This window comes from Triturus cristatus, chromosome 4_1 (genome assembly GCF_964204655.1).
Source record: "Triturus cristatus chromosome 4_1, aTriCri1.1, whole genome shotgun sequence".
Classification (NCBI taxonomy): Eukaryota; Metazoa; Chordata; class Amphibia; order Caudata; family Salamandridae; genus Triturus; species Triturus cristatus.
The window spans coordinates 75,178,643-75,202,642 of NC_140585.1; the positions used below are offsets into that span (position 1 = coordinate 75,178,643).

Below are 24,000 nucleotides of genomic sequence, written 5' to 3' on the forward strand. Positions count from 1 at the left end.
CTTGATGCATAATCCTGGAAAGGGAACCCCAACTCCAGCGGGTCATTTTGCTCCACCAACGTATCCGTTCGAGGTGCTGCAGATAGACTATATTCATATGGAAAGATGCAATAACTTGAAGTATGTCCTTGTGGTTGTTTGTGCCTTTTCCAGATGGATAGAGGTCTACCCCCTAAAGGATAATACTGCCTTGTCTACAGTCAAGGTTTTGCTTAAAGAATTCTTTCCCAGATATGGCTTGCCGAGGATGGTATGGAGTGATAATGGAAGTGAATTCGTGGGTCAGATTATGAAGAAAGTATTTGCGGGTCTGGGTATTAAACAGAAATTTCACGCTACGAATCATCCCCAGTCAGCAGGCCAGGTCGAGTGCTATAATGGCACTCTGAAGCTGAAGTTGGCCAAGGTGCAAGCGAGCTCTGGTTTTACATGGCCCGATGCCTTACCATTGGCACTTTTGTCCACGAGAACGACAGTACATTCTCGCGTGGGACTTAGCCCATACGAGATTGTTTTTGGACGCCCGGCGAATGTCTGGGGTGTGCTGAGGCCTAAGAAGTACAGTGATATCGAGTACCCTATGTTGGTTGACTACTTACATGATTTGACTGCTAAATTGCGTGTTCTTCACCAACAGGTCCATGACACTTTGCCTTCAGTTTCTGTAGACGCAGCCACACGATTCAACCTGGCGACTGGGTTCTAACCAAGAATTTCCAGAGGTCAAAGAACTTGGAACCAAGATGGACCGGTCCATACCAAGTCCTGTTATCAACTCGGACTGCTATTAAGGTGTTCGGCAAGAAAAACTGGGTACATGGTACCCATTGTAAGAAGATACTTTTGCCCTTACCGTACGATAAGTGGGTCCGGGAAGGTGTTGCCGATTCCGAGAATGAAAGGGTTCCGAGATTTGTACCTTTTAGCGATGCACATCTGGAATGGACTCAGTCAGAACGTGCGGATGATAAAGTCTTAAAGAAGCTGTGCCGCCGTGTTTGAGACTTGATACTACGCACCCAGAGACACTCTTTCAGGATCAAACTGTGCCTGGTAAAGAACGCTACAACTTAAGGTCTAAAAAGGACAAATACAATTAGAATTTTTTTGTGAATTACACTCTTTCAGACAAAAGACTAATTTTCTTTTTCTTTTTCGAACCACCATCCGGGTGCAGCTGCAGGGTCGCGGTATAAGAACTTGAGGGGTGGCCTGCGTATTGACGAAAGGTCTGCGGTTCTATGGACGTCTAGGACGCCTGGACGCACACTTGAGTGAAGAAGGAAAATTGCCGCGAGTAACTGAAAGAGATGTTGAGAGAATAGATCTTAAGACAAGATTTTGTACATTGATACATAGCAAATGTTTTATAATATTGTGCTTTTTGATGTTTTCAAGTATCACATTAGCTTGTGTGGGTTGGACTGTCTATGCTACACAACAGACATCTGCACCCACCTCCCAACCTATGCTTTCTTTCACTACTGTTTCTTTGCACCAGTTTTATACGTTGCCTGAACATGAACAGACAAGGAGATCAGAATTTGTCAACAACTCGTTTATACAGTTGTTGCATCAGCATCAGTTAGTAGTAAATACCACTAATTGTTGGGTTTGTGGTCTTATGCCTCATACGACAGATAAAGGTATGCCATATTTGGTTTTGCCTTTTTCTTTTAATGGGACTGTGTGGGCTTTTCAGACCATGTTTATCTATGCAAATGAGGTACGCCCCTTACGTTCCCTTAAAGATAACTCGAGTAATAGTGCCTTAATAAGGGGAATAGTAGCTATGATCCGAGATATTGATGCATATAATGCTATCCCTAAGGATGAGGTTCAGGTTTACGTTGGTTGGAACGTGACTGGATATAGTACCAGTTTGACAGAGAAGGAGAGACGAAAAAGGTCTCCCCCATTTGGATTGTACCCCACCGAGGCCACTTTTGTTTTCAAGGTAATGGTCGGAATCCGAAAGCTCAGCTAGGTAAGAGTGTGTGTGCTCAAACCTATGTCTATTCATCTCGGACTTCTCCACCGTTTGTGCCAGCTAAAGGCACATATTTGGTTTGTCATGACAGAGCCTACACATGGTTGCCACCTGATTTTTCAGGAACGTGTTGTGGCGTTTCTACTTCCCCCTACATACACTACTGCTTCAGACTATCATAGAACGAGATATGGTAGAGGTGTCTTCAATAAGGAAGATACCGCAGCACACAAAGTAGGAGATTTCTTCAAGGGCTTCTTGCCCTTTTGGGGACCTATGATCAATAGTAGGCATATTCGACAGCTTGTCCGCGTTGTTGAAGCTACTATTAATGAGACAGCAGGTGCTCTTAGTAATGTTACAGCTGAGCTTCAAGCGGACCGCCTTATGACTTTGCAGAACCGTATGGTATTAGACAACATACTTGCAGATCGAGGAGGAGTATGTAAATTGATTGGATCCAGTTGCTGTGTTTACATACCAGATAATGCCCCTACAGTGTACCAAGCCATCTCTAGGTTGTATAAAATCTCTGAGTCTATCCATGTAGACGAAGGAGACTGGTCATTGACGGGATGGTTTTGGGGACTGCTGTCCAAATGGGGATGGAAGATTTTGACATTCCTTGGTATGGTTTTAACCATCCTTTTCTCTTGTTGTCTTTGCATCCAGTGTGGTCCCGCCATTTGTAGTCTTTGTGCTACTATGTGTGTTCGGAGACCTGTCCAGAGAGAAGTAGAGAATAATAAGATGATGCTACAGCAACACCTTGATGACCTAATGAATATCGAGATAGACCTAGATTCAGATTAACATGAGTCTTAGGTTATTGCCTACGTAATGGCAAAAGGAGGGTCTGAGGTTCTGTAATTCTCGAGTCTGACTCCATTTTGTTCTGTGCCACCATTTTGTGTTGCCCTCACGTAGGCCTGTGAAGGTAGCCTGGCGAATAAAGTGGCCTGGCCTTCTTAGTTCATGTATACATTAACTAGGTTTCTTTTTGACTCTGAAATGAACTGTAAGAAACTGACCTCTGCACCTGAAACTGACCCCGCAAAGCCAATTTCCCTGATCGATCTTTGTCTGAGATTGGCAATCAATGTTCAGGACATCGTTAGTTTCCTTGCACATGCCTTATCTTGTTCAGCATCTGTTACCATTTCTTTTTTTATGTTTCTTCATTACATGGGTTATGCTTTCAATTATAGGTTTGTCCGGCTTGTGGAGATTGAATTTGGGACATTCCTAATAATTAACTTTTGGGTTGGGATACTGTAAATTGAGTTTTTGTTATGTGACACTTTATTTGAAAATGTACCTTAGTGGCTAGAATTTTGTGCAGTGGGTGTACATTTATAATGTGAATATTGGGTATAAAAGGAGACGTCTCGCCTTAGTAAAATGAGCAGGCTCCTGAGAATTTACGCCATGATGTATTTCTAGGATCACTGTTACTAGCTGCAGCTAATAAACTTGGTCTCTGATGCCATCCAGAAGTATTCCGTGTCTCTGTATACCAAGACAGGTGAACTCGAAGATCTTAGGCGTGCCCCTGACGCCGCTGGGTTAAACCCCGGTTCTTCACGGAGCTGTCTGCGTGCGGAGTGCCCGCGTCCTACCCTGGAGGGTAAGGTCGCGGTTACCCCTGAGATAGACCCAAAGATGACAACCTATCTGTCAAAATTCCAAAAGGACACCAAAAAAGGGATCGACCGGTCGTGGAGAGCGTGTCAAGATAAGCTTTTGGACACGGCGGGGCCTTTGGCAAAAATCTTAGGCATGGCCGAGGACGCCAAGGCTTCCGGGACCCTAAATTCCCCGGATACTCTCTCCGGATGGGCGCAGAGAGCGATAATATTCCTGGGGAATGCAAATGTGGCCATCTCTACGGAGCGCCGCAGGTCTATTCTCATTAAGATCGACCCCAAGTTAGGGGAGTTGGCCACTTCTGAGGCAGGACCGGTGACGGAGGGTTATCTCTTTGGAGACCCCTTTGTCAAGGAGCTTGGCAAGTTTTTCAACACTTACAATTCTTTAGACAAAGCCCAGTCGTCCATCAAACGCATTTTTTCCCTGCATGTTTTTGGCGCAGCCGGTCGTGGAAGGGGGCACTCGGCCGGCCGATCCTCTAATAGAGCCTCCTTCAGACAAGGCATATCCCACAGAGGGCAATATCAGGACCCTGACAAGTTTGGGAACTTCTACCCGACTAGGAGTTTCCCCCGTCGCCGAGGTGGCAGAGGCAGAGGAGACGGAGGTCACAACTATCAAAAAGGTGAGAATTCAAAATGCAATGGGGGTGCCGTTGGGGGGCAGACTCCAGTTTTTTCTTCCCAGATGGTCTTTACTTACCTCCAGCGCCTGGGTCTTGCAGACCGTGCAAGGGTTTCAAATCGAATTCTCCGATACCCCTATCCAACCTCTCCGACCACGGCCTATAGCCTTTACTCAGGAGCAGAGAATGTTGATAGACAACGAGATAGCAGACCTGCTAACGAAAGGTGCGATTGTTCCTTCCCCTCTACACTCCCGGGGGTTTCTCAGCAATATTTTCTTGGTGGAGAAACGGGACGGGGGCTATCGCCCAGTGATCAATCTCAAAGAATTCAACGGGTGGCTCACTTACCGCCATTTCAAAATGGAGGGCACACACCTCCTACAGGATTTGCTTCAGGAAGGGGATTGGATGGTCCGTCTGGACCTGAAGGATGCGTACCTTGCGATCCCAATCTTTGCACCTCACAGACGGTTTCTTTAATTCCAGTGGGACTCACAGATCTTCGAATTTACCTCCCTTCCTTTCGGACTGTCTTCCGCTCCGTGGTGCTTCACCAAGGTGATGAAGCCGGTGGTGGAGCGTCTTCGTTCGGAGGGCATCCGGTTGATAATTTATCTCGACGACATACTCATTATGAGTCAATGTCCACGCAGACTGGTCTCTTACTTGAGCCTAGCAGTGTCCCTCTTGGAGTCGCTAGGATTCGTTATCAACGAGGGAAAGTCGGATCTTCTTCCTTCCCAGAAGATGCAATTTCTGGGATTCACGATAGACTCGGTGGCGGCCACCTTGTCCCTGCTCTCCCGGAAGTTGTCCAAGATCAGACACGAACTGAGGCACACTCTGTCGCGGCCCAAAATTTTGCTTCGACATTTGGCCGGAGTGGTGGGCCTTCTTTCATCGTCAATTCAGGCGATATTTCCGGGCCCCTTGCACTACAGGGCTCTGCAACATCTCAAAGCCTTCCACTTGCGCAAAGGTCTCACCTACTCGCAGGCAGTGGTTCTCACACAGGAGGCAAGGACGGAGTTACAATGGTGGATCGAGCATATAGAAGCCTGGAACGGCAGGGCGATTTTTGGGTCCAGAACGGATCTTGTAATCGAGTCCGATGCCAGTGGCTCGGGTTGGGGCGCTCGCTGCGGCGAGGTTTCTACAGGCGGAAGATGGTCCTTGTCGGAAAAAAGCCTGCACATCAACTGTTTGGAATTGATGGCGGGTTCATTTGCGGTAAAGTGCTGGACGAAGGACAAGATTCAGACCTGTGTCCTGCTCAAGATGGAAAACGTGGCGGCGGTGCGCTACATCAACCATCTCGGGGGGACTCGGTCGAAAGCATTGTCCAACCTCGCCCGCGATTTCTGGGAGTATTGTCTGGCCAATCAGATCTCCCTTTCGGCGGAGCACCTTCCAGGGGTCGTCCAATCAGGTGGCGGACTGGTGCTCTCGCCACTGGAAGGACGCCAGCCTCTGGCAACTCCATCCCAGTGTCTTCAGAGCCCTCCAGACTCGATGGGGTCCGTTTTCAGTGGATCTCTTCGCGTCCCGGTTGGACACGCACCTGCCGAGGTACTTCAGTTGGCGGCCGGATCCACACGCATTGGCGGTGGATGCGTTTCTTCAGGATTGGAGCAAGGAGAGGGGATATGCGTTTCCCCCCTTTGCGATGATCATGAGATCAGGTGAGGAGACAGCAGGCGGACATAGTTCTGATTTCCCCGATATGGAGATCTCAAGCCTGGTTTCCGGTTCTGATGGAACTTTCCTGGGATTTTCCAATCCCTCTACCCCTCAGTCCACATCTGCCCAGAGATCCTCAAGGGAATACTCACCACCTTCTGACCACGGGCAGTCTACGTCTGATTGCCTGGCGGGTTACAGGCAACGTTGGAAAGTCCCAGGCCTTTCGCAGCACGCTGCCATGTTGCTCGCAAAATCCTGGGCTGACAGTACCAATAAGAGATACCGTTCAGCCTGGTCCCGATGGAGTAGTTGGTGTGTGCAACAACAGGTGGATCCGGTGGGGGCGGATGTTGTCCACATCCTTAACTTTCTAGCCTCCCTGGCTCGAGAGGGGTTGGCCTATAGGTCAGTTAACACCTTTCGCTCAGCGATTTCGGCGTGCCATGTTCCCTTGGATAATCGCCCGGTGGGAGAACACCCGTTAGTCTGCAAATTGTTGAGGGGTATTAGACTTTCCACTCCCCGGAGCCGCGTTACTCCGTGTTATGGGATGTGAACAAAGTTCTACTCCTGTTTCGCTCTTGGCCTTCTAATAAGTATTTATCGCGCAAGCAGATGTCGGCTAAGCTGGCCATGTTGCTATGTTTGATTTCTTGTCGAAGAGTGTCGGATGTACGAGCGCTAGACCTCTCAGGTCGGGTTTTTACTCCGGAAGGAGTCACCTTTTACATCTCCAGGTGTATGAAGTGCAATTCGCGCTCGGTATCCTATCCTGCATTTCCCGATGAATCCAAACTGTGTGGGGTTCGAGCTCTCAAAGAGATGGGTGCGATGGGTTATGCAGGAGGCCAGTATCGATATCTCCCGGTTTGGAGCGCATTCTGTCAGGGGTGCAATGGCATCAAAGGCGTTTACCCTTGGGGCACGGCTGGAAGATATTTTAAGTGCCGCGGACTGGTCCTCCCATTCCACCTTCAAAAGGTTCTACTTTAAACCTGTGGTATCCCTGGGCTCTTTGGTGGTGGATAAGCTTTAAACTAGCCTAATCAGAAGCCTCCGCTCCTGCCATAGAATGCAAAATTTCCTAGCTAGCGTGCAGGAAAGTTTCAATTCTATTAAGGAGGCTGAGGCGAGGATTAGCCCACCCGGGGTTTGTTCAACCTAGCCCTCCCACAACTCTGCGTTCCGATGGTGAGTAAACTCTTCCTGAACACTTGTTTGGTTATGGTCTTGATTCATGGTGAAGTTATTGGTTTGGTACTGTGGCTTGAGGTATTGCGATGTATGTTGGTACTGGAGTACAATTCCCTGCGCTTAAGTGGTCTCTTTTTCCGTAGGTTCGGATTCTGGTAAGCATGAGTAAGTGGAAGACTACCATGAAAGTGTCGCAGGAAGAAAGAGGAGTACAGAGCGCCCGCAGGGGAGGATATGAGGCAGCCTGACTCGTGATTGGATGATGTTGTTGGACATTTTTAGTGTTCACGTTTTCCCTATGCCTATGGGAAACGTAGTTCAAAAAATTAGTATTGTAATGTTAACAGAGATGCTGGAGTAATAAATGGAGAAAGTTGAAAGCCTAATCCTCGCCTCCGCCTCCTTAATAGAATTGAAACTTTCCTGCACGCTAGCTAGGAAATTTTGCATTATCCTACATAGATCATAGAAAAGGAAAGGGACTGGCAAGAAATAAAAGCGAAATTCTCTTACAGCCTTATTCCCTGACAGATAGAGAATCGATTCATTTGTGTAACCACCTACAATAGAGCACCTGAGACCATGAATAACATTGTTAATAAACACTGGTGAACTCTGAACTACAACAAATTAACCTTACAAAAAACAACGTTTACATTTAAACGGAGTGCCAATTTATGTGAGCTATTAGTTCACACTTAAACAACACACAGTAAAAGAAGCTTGCCACAAATGACAGGTCATTTCCCTGGTAATAATTGCAGTGTCTGTCAATTCAAAATAATTAAGAAAACAGTGGACTTAGACTTAAGGTCTCCTTATGTTCTGAATAATTTTTAGGTTGAGCCTAGGCAGAGCTTGTGCTGTATCTTTGAAACATGCTGTATATGTACAAAAGACACACACAGCGCGCCCAGTGACTTTTTATTCATCCCTTCGATTGTCATTCATAAAAGGCTTGCTTGCTAGTGGCTAATCCTTCCTATTTGTCCTGCTTTTGGGGTTTGGATTCCTCCCATATAGCACTACCTAATTACTGTTAAAAATAAGCTTCTGCGTTAATGCGTTCATTTGGGGGACTATTTTTTTCTTTGATTCCCGCCCATGTCACTTTATGCCTGTCTTCGGTGGTTCAGTTTCGATGCTCGTCTCTTAATCTTCTCATCCCATTCAGATACCAAGATGAACTGTCAGACGCTGTTTTCGAAATCGCCTCTTCAATTTTCTCTGACTTCAAAGTGCGAGGATGTCACCCAAATCCCTCCTGCTTCGCAGCTTGTTGCTTTAGCGAGCCTGGGTCACCGGAACTTCAGCAGCCCAACATTGTAGCACAGTTAAGGGCAAGACTTGGGCAACTCTTATCGCATTTTCTTTGACGCTTGTTTATATAATGTGAACTCGAGCAATCAGAAGGTGTTTGAGTATGTTACATGAGCACTAGTTACATTACACAATGTCAGATAAATTTTTGGGGGCATTTTTATAGAGAGCAAACACTACTGACCCAAAGTTATTGAGGCGCTTTACAAAACCGCCAGCTACATTACACAAGGTCAGGTTATTTTTTATTTTTTTTCAGGTGCAGGGAGATTAAGTGATGCCAATGCTGCCCCTATTCATTGTTTCCCCTCTACCTGACAAATGGGAGCAGCATTCGACCCTCCACCTCCTCCCATGTCACTGCATGCCCGACCTGCCACCTCATCCTGTCATCCTCGTCCTCTCAGAGCTCTAATTTCAAAGCACATTCATAGCAGATCCCCAGGGACTGAGACATTTTTTATTATATAATGTGAACTTGAGCGACCCGAAGGTGTTGCAGCGCTTTACACGAGCGCTGGTTACATTACACAAGGGCAACGTCATTTTTATAGACCATGAACGCGACTGCCCTGAAGATATTTGAGCGCTTTAAAAAGCGCCAGTTACATTACACAAGGTTAGGTTACTTTTTTAGTTTTTAGGTGCGCAGAGATTAAGCGATAATGACACCGTCACAGTTTATTCATTATTTCCCCTCTACCTGACAAATGGGAGCATTTTTTTGTTGTTGCTATGTCCAGTGCTCCTATACCCAGGGAGCTGGGACAGAGGGGGGCGGAGCCGGGGGCTTACTTGCAAACAGATGGTGCGAGCATTGTTTTGAATGGAAAACTCTGGCGAAGTGTGCCTGGTGAATAATGGCCGAGTAGAGGAGGAATGTGATGTCTCCGCCATTGGAAAGAACTTCACTGCTTTTTTTCATAGACTGTTTAATACACTAGTGATGCAGTCCCACACAGAATGTTATAGTGCTGTTGACTAGCATCAAAGCACTTGTCTTTCTGTCGGCAAGTTAAAACGCATTGGAATGTGTCCATAAATGTTTCCTGAGGCAAGTTTGTACTCCTGAAACACACTGCACGACTCAGTGAGTAGTAATTGTATAGCTTTTCCATCCCTGGTGGCACAGCACCCCGGATAATGTGCTGCATGGCTTAACACTTATAAGCTCCCAAAAGCGAGACCTATTAGCTATGCCAATGCTTGTTCCAATTGGAACTCAATCAATATCACTTGTCTAATTACCTGTCCGATGGACTTGAAGTCATCAACAAAGATTTGACTTCAAATCAGTGAACATCGAAGTACCGATCAATCTGACCAATGATTTTATAACAGAGGGGCTTTCAGACAGACTTACAACGGACGATAATAAACAAAATACAATTCAGAGACAATAAGGCAAACATCAAAAAACTCTTGCTGCAAGGGGAAGAGCTCTGAGTCTAAAGCTAAGGCACGTATGTCGACAGTCACAATGACATCATACCTCGGGTAAAATGAAATTCCTTTATGAGATTCTATGAATTTATAGTTCATATACCGATGATATACAGACGGACCGGGGAAATATTTCAAAAGACTGGCTGCATGTCTGCCTTGCACCACTCTCTTTATATTCATTGCTTGATTAAATGCTTGTATGATTTAATGCTTTCCTCTTTGTGCACGGTGCATATTGCTTCTTGTTCCTGATAGCTGATGCTTTTTACTAGCGTTTCTTGGTTGTTTTAGTATTTTTATCAGATTAGTAGGAGGAGCATTTTAAAAGTTAGTTACAATCTTCCTGACGGTGGTGAGGTATTGGGGAGGGGGCGAGGGGGGGGAATAAACTGTTATTGCTCACCTGTAGGAACAGGAAGTGGAAGGCCATCTTGGCACGTCAGCAATCTAGATGTGTTACAAGCAAACAATAGCGATACATAAGTATAAAACGAACCAACTCTGAAAAATGCCAGGATCTACAGAAGTTGGCCTACCTTCACACAAGATATTTGGTGAAACGTAATGTGGAGTTTTTTGATTTGGTAAATTCAATTCAGCCCAACATGCTTGAAATATGTCTGACTAATCTCTGGCATTACTTTCTGCCATACCAGATGAATATTATATATTAAATGAGAACAGGCTTCTTTATAAAGCAGGAGGAATGTTGCTGCCATTTTAAAATGGTCCGTCTGTTTAACAAAGCTTTAAAAAAATGAACCTATTGGTGATATGGATGTTACTGCACCATAATTTTTAGTTTATACACCTCTTTATTATATGAGTGTCTCCCCATAACAATTCCATGGGGCACTAATGATCAGCCGCTCTAAACTAATTATAGTGGGTCACATTAACTATTAGGCTAATGATTTCAATGCTAGCCTTCAAGACTGCAAGTTCATGGAATTCATTCATTCCTAAATCTGTGTCAACATATTATTAAATCCACCAATTGTAAGGATCATACTCTTGACTTTGTATGGCCACTTGACTGTGATAATGCCAATATCATTATATGTAGGAAAGTAGGATCTGCTTCTATGGTTACCCCCACTTTTTGCCTGGTGCTAAGCTGTTACTGACTAGTATGACTGGGATCCTGCTAATCAGGACCCCGGTCTATCTGCTTCCCCCCCTTAAATTGTTATGACAAGTACTTAGGTACATCCCAGATTGGATAGTGGGGTACCCTTATAAGTCCCTAGTATATGGTACTAAGGTAAACAGGGCATACATATCTCAGAGGTCCCCCAGGGGCTTAAGCATGCATTTTGCCACCCATGGGAGATCATTCAAAATTGAACTACAGGCCTGCCATTGAAGCCTGTGTAAGCAGGTGCTAGCAACACTTGCTAAAGTTGTAGGTTTGCAATCCTGAGGGCAGGGTGCTTGGTTCTAAGTGAGAGGGTGCCCCTGCATGAGCAAGACACCCCTGCAGCCTATGGAGTTCATTCTCCCGGGTTGTCAGTGAAGCAGCCATATACCATACAGAGGGGCACCGCGTAATTAGGTGATGACCATCTCGAAACTGTCTGTAACGAATCCTATCATGCTTGGTATCCCTGGAAGAGCCCTACGCTAGGTTCTCAGTGTTCCCGGTGCCAACCTTTTAGACCTGGACAGCACAAAATGCTTGCTGCCGACCAGAGACACATTTCTGCCCTCCTGCTGCTGAGCCAAGCTCAAGCAGAGGAAGGCAGAACAATCGGCATCCTGTTACAGGGAGGTGTGACCACCTCCCAGACAGGATTTAGTGTATTAGGTCAGGGTGGGTGCACTTGCCAGCGCCACTATGTGTGCAAAAGGGGCACTTTTGGTGTCTCCGTGCAAAGTCCAGTTCAAACCAGTCCTGTGAGCTGTTGGCTCCTGCTCTGGTGCGAAGCTGGACAATGGACATGGGAGTAACCTCTCCCCTGTCCAGACCCTCTTTGGGGAGGGTGCCTTGAATCATCACAAGCCTTTCCCTAGGATACTTAAGGGCTTACCTGAATGTAGGCCCCTAGATTCATCGTGGGATAAGATTCAGATCAGACACCACTTCTTCTTTTACCGTCTGGGCACCCTGGACTTTGCTGGACTTTCTTTGGGCTCGACTTCATCTCCCTTCCAGTCTGCTGCATTGTCTGTGCCTGTGCACCATACTGGAACCTTCCAAGGCCTGTGGGCATCAAAGACACCTGACGGAATCTCCCTTGGAGTGAAGGAGTCACGCACCTGCATTTGCAGGCACCGCAACTAATTCGACCGGTCTGCTGATCCTGAGCTCCTCCAGACTCCGTTAGAATCTCCAATACAGGTGGTAGTTTTCCACAGCTCCTGAGGCCTCCCCTGCCCTCTCACTAAGTTTGAGGCCAGTATCCATCATGGGGGCTGCAATAACTGAACACCTGTGCACCACGTTAACTTGCAGTTGCAAAGGTTTGTTGGCTTCCTTCCATGAAGATCTTCGGGCTCCAAGTAGCCCCAACCTCGAGCATCTCCAGTGACCAGAATCTTCAGCCACACCGCATCGTGTGCATCGTGGCCTGAATATTTTGGTGAGCTGCTGCAGGTCCTCTCACGACTTCAGTGCTTCCGGCCTGTGGGTCCATTTGAGGATCACCTTTGTTTCTTTTGGGCTCCCCTGATCGTTCAGCGCCTGCCCTGACTCCCCTGCTTGTGGTGCGTCCCCTGGACCTTGCTGGCCTCGATGTTGCTCCTACTTCAATTCCTGCATTGGTTACATTTGCCAAGGCTTGTTAGTGCTCCCACCGGACACCAACCCCTCAGCACTCGGCATCCTTCTTTGGACAGCTAGTGCATGGGTCCTGGTCTTCCTCAGCATCTCCTGGTCCTCATAGTCAAGGTCATCGTCACCCAGCCTGCAACACCCGACATCGGAGGGCATTCGTCTCCTGGTCACTCCTGGGTGACATAGACTCTGTCCCCTCTGCTTGCAGGTACTTCTCATCTAGAAGCCACCTTTGTATTCCACCAGACACTTTCTCCTTCTTCAGCAGCGAAACTTTCCTGAAATCCTCTATTGGATTTGACAGCGGTTTCCGACACCACTTCACACGTATGCACCTGGCTTCCCTGGTTTAGGTAACGTAGGTACTAGGGTATCCACGGGTGGGGTGGCTCTCTAACCTTCTGTCTTCCACGGGGTTTCTTCAAGGTCCACTGGGAAGGGTCTTTAATCTTTAAAAATCTAACCGCGACTTACACGTAGGGTTTTACGTAACACGCGGTCGTACTTCCACACTGCACACTCTCTCCGTGGGGTTCCTAGCTACTCACCTTGGTTGGTTCTTTGGGTCCATAGCGCTTCTACGTCCTCTCGACCTTGTCTTGACCCGAGTCATGGTTCTTATACCACTTTCTTAATGTATGGTTTGGTCCCCTCCCCCCCCCCCCCCCCGGGGTCCACTGTGTATTTCATGCTATTTACTGTATTTCTATGCAATGTATTGTGTGCAATGTGTTTATTTCCATGTGGAAAATATCTAAACGTGTTAGAGAGTATTCTATAATAAATACATATTTTTATAAATACCTTGTGTGGTTCTTTTCATTTAATCTATACTATACAGGCGGCTAGCCAGCAGCACCAGAAGACCAGGGCAGAGATACTGATCTGGCGACTGATGCCACAAAACACGCATAACAGCGTTGCAATATCAAGGGGAAAAGGGAGGGGGGCAAGCTAAGGGTCTGCCCCTCCCAGACTAGCCTGAAACCCATGTAAGGCCGCATCTGCTTGGGCTCCAAAAAGATGAATCCTATCAAATGACATTCCAAGCAAGGATGACTGGTCAGCTTCTGAAAATCCAGATGCCCGAGGCCAGGTATGCTGGCGCAATGCCACAGCAGATGCCATTGCTCGACCAATGGTATTGGTGGAGTTTATTCCAAACCTGATGAGCAGTTGAACCGCTTGGCGACCATCTAAAATCAAATGGTTCAACTTGCCCTAGTTAGCCTTTGGGAACAAAGGCGCCAAAGAGTCCCACAAGGCATGGAGAAGGCGTACGAGGACACAAATCATGTTGGTGGAGCATAACGCCACACTAGAGGAGGAAATAACACGTTCCCGCAAGAATCCTGCTTCCTGGACTCTTTGTCAAGGGGGGAATGGGAAGGTTCTACATCTCAGGGGACACCGTAATGGCCTGGACTGCAAAGCTGCGGTGTGTCTGCTGTCGAATAAGGCAAGCAGAGTCCCCTGGGGCAGGACGGTATTTGTGGGCAATAGCACGGTCCGCTGGTACACCTGAGTCAGGTTTTGCCCATGCCCCCAATAAAATATCAGAAATAGCCTCACAAAAGGGAAGTACTGGTTCAACCCCCGACTGGCCAGGATGAAGGACCTCAATAAGAAGGTCCGCAGCCTTCTCTACTGTAGGTAGAGTTAGATGTAAGACATCAGCCACTCTTTTCAAAACTTCTGCCAAAGAAGAACTGGGTTCCGAGGCAATTCCAGGAGGCAATAAAAGAGAGGAAGCAGGCGATGAATCTAGCCTGCTTGCTACACTCAGCTCAGCAATCCAGCTGTCCAACATAGTAGGAGCCACATGCATTGGCTACTCCAAGGGAGCCATACCTTCACGTTCTTCCCCCAACGTGTCCTGTCCACAGAAACCATCAGCGCCGAAAACAGCTCCATAAATGACGCTGAACAGCGCCGAACCAGCACCGTACCTACGTCCACATGTGAAGGGGGAAAGGAGTCGGTCGACATCGGCGTAGATGCAAGGAGCCAAGGCGAAACCGACCCTATGAAGGGCACAGTCGTGCCATGCACTGACTTCGGCTTGGAGTCTTCCAGCGCCGTAGACATAGGCACCGGCAGGGCGACCAACATCCCGTCGGAATCAACCGACGTCACTAGTGGAAGCCGCGAAGGACCGTGCACCAACGCCTCTGTGTCTGAGAATGAAACTGCCACTATAGGCGAACCCGCCGGCGATGACGCAGTTACTGCACCAACTACCTCCTTGGACCCGCAGGCACTCCACAGGGAGATGTGGGCCCAAAGACAAGATGGAGAGACTTGTAGTACTCCTGCATCTGGTTACAGGTCAACCTGGCTCCAGGAAAAGCTGGGAGGCACAGGAGCGCCGCTTGAGCAGAAGTAGAAGAGTCTCAGTGATCCGCATCGTATGTCGAAGGAGCAAGAGAGGGCAAACTCCGATCTCTTACGACGGCGCTTCCCATGAGATGTAGCCGGAGACTGCGACCGCTGCCCTGGACCACAGGGTGAAGAGCGGCACTCATTGGAACGATCCCTGGACCAGGAGGATGACCAACGCCGCTAGGAGCTGGAGACGGGCGACAACAACGGCATCAGAAGTTCCATGCGCCGCTGCCACAGCACTTTCGGGTTCATAGCAGGCTGAAAAATGGCTAGCGACACGCTACTTCGGATCCTCGTGCAGCATGGAAAAAGAAGAAACTGATGTCAGAGGGGACATATACAGCTCCACTGACATCATATCCGGAGCCAATCTCGTGTGGAGCCTTGTGGCGCCACCCCCCGGCGTGCAGAGGTATTGCTGAGAAACATTTTCCGGATCCAGTCTGACGCCTGGGGAGAATCACCAAGTTAAGGAATCTGTGGCTAGATGTCTCTATCAGATATTATCTTATTAAATATAACTTAGTTACACATGATCAATTCTGTAAAAATCACTGCTAAATGAGAGCCACTCGGAAATGGTGTCAGGTTAACTAGGAAAGCCTTTCACAGCCCTTACATGAAAATAAAACCGGCATTAAGTGAGTAAAACAAGAGTTTACACTGTGGCTTGCGGAAGCTTGGAACATTCATGCCCCTTAAGTGAAAAGTCAAGTAACTACAAGCGCTGTGCCTGCTCCATGTATTACTCATGAATTAGTAGAGACAAAACAGCAATTCAGATGTATAGAGTGTCAGTGGAGCAGGAACTATGACTAAATTTAAAAAAGGCATGACTGATTATAGAAAACATCTAATACAAGTGAAAAGCTTGTACTATTCTAACAAAATATGCGAAGGAGAAATTCTCCAAACAGTAATGTGCAAAATCATCATGTCTGCGCAGCCTTTCACAGTGTTAACCAACTCCTTATCCCTCACAAGAACAATGCGATTGGTTAAATGTGATTTTTATTGACAAAATAAATACTATCAGGGAAACGATAGCTAAGAGCCTTGATATTGTTATTGAATTTACAGAGAATTAACAGAATGAGACTCTTCTATCTGTGCTAAAACCTCTTGAAACTGAGCTACAATAGAAATACATAAAAAAGTTACATTGGGTTCTCCACTTGACACATTTCCTCCTGTGTTATTGTTGACTTCAGAGTAGACCTTCACATGGGCTTAACTTCTACCCTTGCACTGTTGGATTTATCCACAGCCTTTGACACTGTTGATTAAAATATCTTATTACAACTTGTCCAGGCTTCGGGTATCATTGGTTCACTTAAGCGTGGCTAGAATCATATTTAAAGGATAGATCACAAGCAGTACATGTCCCCTTTCATAGTAGTAAAGTATCAAGGTAAATTGTGGAGCTACAGAGGGATCTGCCCTATTGCTAAATGTATTCAATATTTACACCAGGCTTTGCATAAGAGAGCTGGACAATAGAGGATGCCAGCTCTACAACTATGCAAATGATTCTCAGATTTTACTTCGATTAGATGACAATGCTTCCACCCAATTAAACATTCAAGATACCATGTGTTTTATATGTGGGTAGTTGAGGATCAACCACCTACAACTAAATGCTGATAAAACCGAAATAGCGGTCATGAATAAGAATCGTACATTGTGGAATCAACAATACTGGCATCAGGAAATGGGACTACTCCCTAAGCCCAAGCAAGTTGCACAAAGCCTGGGATTCTTAGCTCTCCACCAGCTATCTCTGAGACCACACATAAATGTGGCAGTTTCAAAATGTATCATCATCTTACGGACGCCTAGAGAAAACCGGGCAAAACCAGAAAACCACGGAAGCACTGATCAAACACACGAGCGCCCTGAAGGAATACTGCCATCGCATAAAAGACACCAAACGGCCCTTCGTCAGGAACAAAGTGCTCACCAACGCAACCAACGCCAAAGAACTGTTCAACGTCATACAGTATCTCACCAACCCCCCAGCGAAGCCACAGACATCACACCTTCCCAGGAACTCTGCAACAAGCTCAGCTCCTACTTCCATCTGAAGATCAAGGCCCTCTACGACAACTTCAGTGAACGAACGCCGGACACCACCCACCTCCCCACCTCCGCCGACAACCTAACCATCATGACCTGGAACTCCGCTACCATCGAACACCTCACCGCGACCATAAAGAAAACCCACTCAGGAGCCCTGCCAGACCCTTGCCCACCGCACATCTTCCACAGAGCTGCCGCCGCCATCGGACCCGAACTAGGACAGACCACCAACACCTCCTTCAGATCCGGCACCTTCCCAGATGACTGGAAGCGGGCGGAGGTTAAACCCATCCTCAAGAAACCCTCGGCCGACCTAACGGACCTGAAAAACTACCAGCCCATCTTTCTCCTCCCCTTCACGGCCAAAGTCACAGAGAGACTCATAACTCCCAGCTGACCACCTTCATCGAAGAGAACTTCATCCTAGACGCCTCCCAGTCTGGATTCCGCAGCAACCACAGCACCGACACCGCCCTGCTCGCCGGCTCTGATGAAATCAGTATGCTACTCGACCAAGGACACACTGCGGCCCTCATCCTTCTAGACTTCTCCGCAGCCTTCGACACCGTCTCACACCGCACGCTCGCAGCCAGACTTCACGATGCAGGGATTCAAGGAGCCGCCCTCAACTGGATCCTATCCTTTCTCTCCAGCAGAACCCAGAGGGTCAGACTCCCCCCCTTCCTATCCAAACCCACAGAGATCAACTGCGGAGTACCCCAAGGATAATCGCTCAGTCCCACGCTCTTCAGCATCTACATGGCCCCCCTTGCCGCCATCGTCAGACAGCATGGGCTCAGCATAGTATCCTTCACTGACGACACCCAGCTCATCCTCTCGCTGACGAAAAATCCCGAGAACACCAGGCTCTGCTTCCAGGAAGAAATGAAGGACGTCGCAGCCTGGATGAAGGACAGCTGCTTGAAGCTCAACTCCGAGAAAACTGAGGTCCTCATCCTCAGACCCTCCACCTTCGCCTGGGACAAAACCTGGTGGCCCCCCGCCCTCGGGAGTCCACTCACCCCTACAGACCATGTACAAAACCTCGGTATCATCCTCGACTCCTCCCTCTCCAAGACCCGTTAGATCAACGTGGTTGTTTCCACCAGTTTCAACTGCCTGCGCATCCTCCATAAGACCTTCAAATGGATTCCCCCCGAATGCAGAAAAACCATCACCCACGCACTCATAACCAGCTGACTGGACTACGGCAACGCCCTCTACATCAGAATCAACAGAACTGTCCTACACAAACTCTAAACCATCCAGAACTTCTCAGCCAGACTCGTCCTCGGGACTCCGGGTCATGAGCACATGACCCAACACCTACGAGACCTCCACTGGCTCCCGTCAAGAAGAGGGTTACTTTCAAACTCCTTACCCACGCCTACAGATCCCTCCACAACATCGGACCCGAATACCTCAACGAGAGAGTCTCCTTCCTTGTACCCAGGAGGAACCTCCGCTCCGCTGACCTCGCCTTGGCAGAGATCCCCCGCATCTGCAGAAACAGAGCAAGCGGGAGAGCCTTCTCCTACATCACAGCCAAGACCTGGAACGAGCTCCCAGTGAACATCAGACGCTCCCCGACACTGCACATTTTCAGGAAGGACCTCAAGACCTGGCTTTTCGACTGATCAGGAGTTGCACCCTCCTTCTTTCCCCCCTAGTACCTTGAGACCCTCACAGGTGAGTAGTGCGCTTTATAAACCCCTGATTGATTGATTGATTGATTGTCCGAAAATTGCTCCCCAACTTTTCAGCAGTTTCGCTCAAAACCATCAGGTAAGCTGTAGTTGGATCCAACTTAGACTACGCCAGTACAATCTCTCTTGGCCTCCCTAGAGGTGCCGAAAACCCAACTGCAATATGGTACAAAATGCTACAACCAGACTTCTTTTTAAACTCCCTCAGAAAATTCACAGTATTCCTCTTCTGAAAAGGCTCCATTTGTTGGCAATAAAATTGTGGATGCAATTCAAAACTTGCTGAAAGGCTCTTATGGCCGTCGATGGCCTAGTTACCAAATATGTACTCAAACAAATCTCTAAATATGATCCTTTATGGACTCTTTGATCTTCTTCAGCTCAGAGATTTAGAAAATTTAGGTGCGGAAGTCGCAGGTTCTTTATCTTAGCCCCTGCGAAATGGAACTCTCTTCTGCCTAATCTGCGTTCTCTACCAGATTTAGGGTATTTTAGGAAAGCATTAAAGACCTGGCTGTTTGAATAAGCTTTCACGTGATAACCTTGGGCTTGATCACCTCATCCTACAGTCTATCCAATCACGTTTTTTTAGTACCATAAACCTTTGAGTATATGTACGCTCTATAATTACAATTAAGAGTAACACACGGTAGTGGTATATTTAGCTTATGTTCTTGTCTCTTCTAGGTCATGCTTACTTGAGACATGTACTGTTGTCCCTTTTTCCCTTGCAGAGATCTTTTTTTGAGACATTATGGCTGTTCTGTTTTATTTTTCTTTATATTTAGACAAATTAAATGTTCTTTAATGTGACTTGTCCATGAAGAAATAGGTCAAACAAACAAATGAAAACAACAATTTTATTTGGCTCTTGTTCACAATGCTCCCCTGTGGACAGAATGTCGATGGTTCGTTAATAACTGCACATTGATTTTGAGTTCTGGAATAACTATGTACATCACCACCTCGTGAACATTATTTTTATGGTGGATCCTAAAGGATGTGAAATGAATACAGATACATATCTACACTATCATTCAATCAGCATTTGTAGAGCGCAGCACTGTCACCAATATAAGTATTTGGGCGCTGTGTGTGCGGCGTCACCGACGAAAATTCAGGTCTTGAGTTTCTTCATAAAGTTCACCAGTCCTCTTTAAGCACCTCACGTTGAACGTGTGATTACGTCATCAAGCAGTATACCTGTGACGTGCTCTAGAGCTTCCGTGATGCACACTGACTGCACTTCAAGCAGTATATAAGAACGCTCAGCAATGCTCTCATTACAAGATGGGTGTCCTTTTTCCCTGACGAAGTAAGTATTTCTACTACTTGTATGTATGTTTTGAACCCGTAGTTATTGTGTGTTATTCCAAGGAGAGGCTTCCTACCATCCACCTTAATGTTCCTTTTCCTTTAAGGCAGGGTGAGTTAGAAGTTACTTTTGATTTTGTGTGTGTGTCCATGCTGGATTGTTTTGGATACTTTTTCACCACAAGTAAGAAGTGACATCACCTCATGTCTCCTGGCACCAGCAGTGTGCATTTTATTATGCTATCTGAATTGTTAGACTAATATTGGTAGTGGTCAGTTGTGTTCCCTCTTCCCTTTAATAGGAAAGGGACAGACAAGAACATAATCAGATGTGCAGTGTGTTTCACGTCTCCCTGTCAAGGTCCAGTGCTACTTAGGGATTTCCTAAGCTAGGAAATTAAATTCTTCTTGTCCTGATGAAAGTCATTGACCCATAACACCTTCAATACATGACTGAATCTTGCTGACACTGATTTTTGAAAGTCACGTTGCAATTGCCATTTGATTTTTTACTTTGTTAGAGACACTCCGAATAAAGTAGAATTTGGGTCTGCCTCTAGACAATTTTAAAAGTAATTTTGCATTTAATATGATCGGATCCCATCGTATGATTTCAAGAGTTCCAAATTTTGTTTCAGCCCGATATAGCAAGATTATCCTAGGACGATATAAATCATCCTTGAATGAAGCATGCCAATGTGATTAGCTGCCCCTTTTTAGGTCTCGCCTAGCTATTGCGTTTACGCAATCGCTATGCGAGACTCTAGTAAGAGGGGCATTTCCAAGTGCTCCCAAAAGTGGATTGCATGGCGAGCACGCGCACAATCACGTGCATCGTGCCGCCATGCAATCCGTTTGGGGAAGCGCTTCAGCCCACTGGCGCCCTCGGCATCATACTTCAAAGGGTCCGCTCCCCCGCCTGGAATGCGCTCCCCCGCCCGGCCAAGTGCGCGCGTCACGCTCCGCCGCGTCTCGCCGTGACAAATTTGCATTCACTTTCGCGTGGCGGGTGCTCGCTCGCGTCCGGACCACTTTAGAAGCCGGGCTTGTCTTGTTTAATTCGTAATACGCATTTGTTCTCTACCTGGCTCCCCTCCTTTTCCTAGGCCTCTGTCTCTCTTACGACCACATTCCCTTTCGCTTATGTCTGTATTTACTGCTCTCTCTCTCTTCGCTTATGTCTGTATTTACTGCTCTCTCTCTCTCTTCGCTTATGTCTGAATTTACTGCTCTTTGTCTCTCCTGCTCTCCCCATTCTATCCTGCTCTCTCTCGCGAGCCTTCCATCATTTCCTATCTCTAACCTGTGGTCCCCGTCTACCTCGCGCCCTCTCCCCTCTTTGTGCCCGCTCCCTTTCTCGCATCGCCACCTCTTCCATCATTGTACCTCGCTGTCCCTGTCTAACCTGCAGTCCCCGTCTACCTCGCGCCCTCTCCCCTCTTTGTGCCCGCTCCGTCGTCACCTCTTCCATCATTGTACCTCGATGTCCCTGTCTTTCTCGCGCCCCCTCCCTTCCAGATCTCTGTGTCGCTGTGTCTCCTTCCCTGTCAGGCCTCTTCTTTCCTCCCGGTGTCTGACATTTGAGGGTCGCTAATGAGCGCCTCCGCAGTCCGGCTCTCACTGATCCCTCGGAGGCTGCCGGGGGTATGGGATCCTTTCCCTGCAAATAATTAATTTAGCTACGTGTTGCGTAAGAGCCTAAAAGGCTTTCTGCTGCTACCGTGCTGCTCGGCGTCCATTAATATTATATCAGGGCCGGTGCTGTTGCTGTAGTGCAGTTTCATAAAAAATTTGATCTGTAGCTTTAAACATGCATCTTTCCATGCAGAATTATGCCAAGTAATTCTTGGTCTGCAAACTCGTAATTGCGTACAGAGATTCCCGTCGGTACCGGAAATTCAGAAAGCCTGGAACGGCTGCATATACTTCCTCAATACTTTGTCCATTTCTACTAGTTGTGTTTCATCAGCTTTTAAAAGTAGCGTTCGGGCCACTCCTTCCCCCCCCTCTTATCTAGTCTAGTTCTAGGCCACTTTTTCCATTTTGCTTGGACATTTGATCCTCGTCTTTTGGCTGCCTCTTCCTCTTCTTAATAATTATACTATAATATAATACTTGGATTTGTATAGCGCCGCTAATAACCCGTGAGGGTCTGTAGGCGCTGTCCATAGGCAGGGGGAAGTGATTTGCCCAGAATCACAGGATGTTGAGCACACAACGAGACTTAAACCTGGATCTCTCAGCGCCCAAGTCGGCTGCACTGGCCGTTAAGCCACACCCTCCCCCTTCTGAACGTAGCATTTGGACCACTTCTTTGTCATTGACTCGACTCTGGAACACGTCCAGGGCCGGATTGGTAATTTAAAACAGCCCTGTCAAAAAGTATAAACTTAGACCCCATGTGCACCAAGTGAGTAACCCCCAGCACATTGCTCAGTAGGATTTTATGTAGGATAATTTTGGAAAAGTGAAACCAAAATGTGCATGTTAACTGCTCAATTTTTCAATTATATTTGCCAGTTTTACTGACTGCTCCGAAAGGGATTCAAATAAAGATTCCAGTACATTAGTGTTTATCACAGTACCGCGAAGCGCTATTCCTACACAGCTTCTAATCATGCATGCCATGTGCCTGGTGAGAAAAAGGACCTATTTGTTGGTACAGTTATGAGAGGTTTTCTTTTAATGCTTCCATTCAAAAGTCTTTGAAGCTCATCTAACAAGCATTGAAGATGCAACAGGTCTCGCATTTACGCGAGGAAGCTATTGGCATTGTAAATGACAATGCCTTTTATTTTATGTTTTAAAAACCAAAACATAAATAATAGGCATTGTCATTTACAATGCCAATAGCTCAAACTCCCGTAAATGCGAGACCTATTGCATTGCAAATGCTTGTTTTATAGATCAGTGATGTTAGGGTGGTTAGAATAGCGGTTTTCTAGCCTCTCCATCCCTTCTTTACTTTTTATGCTGCCTTCCTTACCTCCTCTTTTGGAAGCACTTGTTTAGGTCTCGCCTGACCCAGCGCATGCGCTGGTCTGGCGAGACTTTTTGTGGGGGCTCAAAAAAGTGCTTCCACTGTAGCCTAGAGCTACAGTGCATGTGCGCGTGCCTCACTTTCGCGGCCGCACGGCCGCTTTGATGTTCTCTTCGCATTTTTTCCCAGTTTATTACTTCTATGTAGTAATGGTGGCACTCCTGCGCCGCCATTACTACAGAGCAGTAATAAACAGAAACAAGCATTGGCATAGCCAATAGGTCTCGCCTTTGGGACCTTATAAGTATTTAGTTATGCAACTGTTGCATGGCTAAACACTTATAAGGTCCCAAAAGCAAGACCTATTGGCTATGCCAATGCTTGTTTTAGCTTTGACAGCTAAGTTTATCTACGAGGAACACAACTACTCAATGGAAGCACCTAAATGTGGGATATTTCAATTCACAAGATCACACTTGCTAGTACTTACGTAGGGGCCGGCTAGCGAGCGCAATTGGTGCTCCAGATACTTAGTGAGGTCATAGGTTTTCTGGATGGACTGCCGAGGCGAGCAGTCTGTCACGTTGAGGGCAGGGACTGTTGCCAGGTTCAGGAGGGTGGCCAATAGGAAGGCTAAGATCCCTGGAGAGTCCCCTGGAAAGAAAGAACGCATTATTCAGTCATAAAATTAACAGACATTTGCAAAGCACAATAGCTCTTGCTTTACTAATGCTTTATGGCTATAGCGACTGGCTTTCCCAGTGCTACATGCTGTTAAAATGCGCTGGCATTTGAAAAGCCAATTGGCTGGCCATGCTAAAAGTAAAGAAAACCTGTTTTTCTGTACTC

At 46.9% G+C, this 24,000-nt stretch overlaps 1 protein-coding gene across 4 annotated transcripts in view; it reads right to left on the reverse strand.

Moving 5' to 3' along the window:
- Positions 1-24,000, reverse strand: part of CLCF1 (cardiotrophin like cytokine factor 1) — a 1,327,966-nt gene that overhangs the window by 820,399 nt on the left and 483,567 nt on the right. For all 4 annotated transcript variants that reach the window (XR_014981107.1, XM_085651629.1, XM_085651627.1 and 1 more), the window contains exon 2: positions 23,642-23,805. Coding sequence is in view for 3 of the 4 variants with exons in the window: in XM_085651629.1 (XP_085507755.1) it covers positions 23,642-23,805 (164 nt within the window). In the remaining variant the exon portion in view is untranslated. The remainder of the gene's footprint in view (positions 1-23,641; positions 23,806-24,000) is intronic.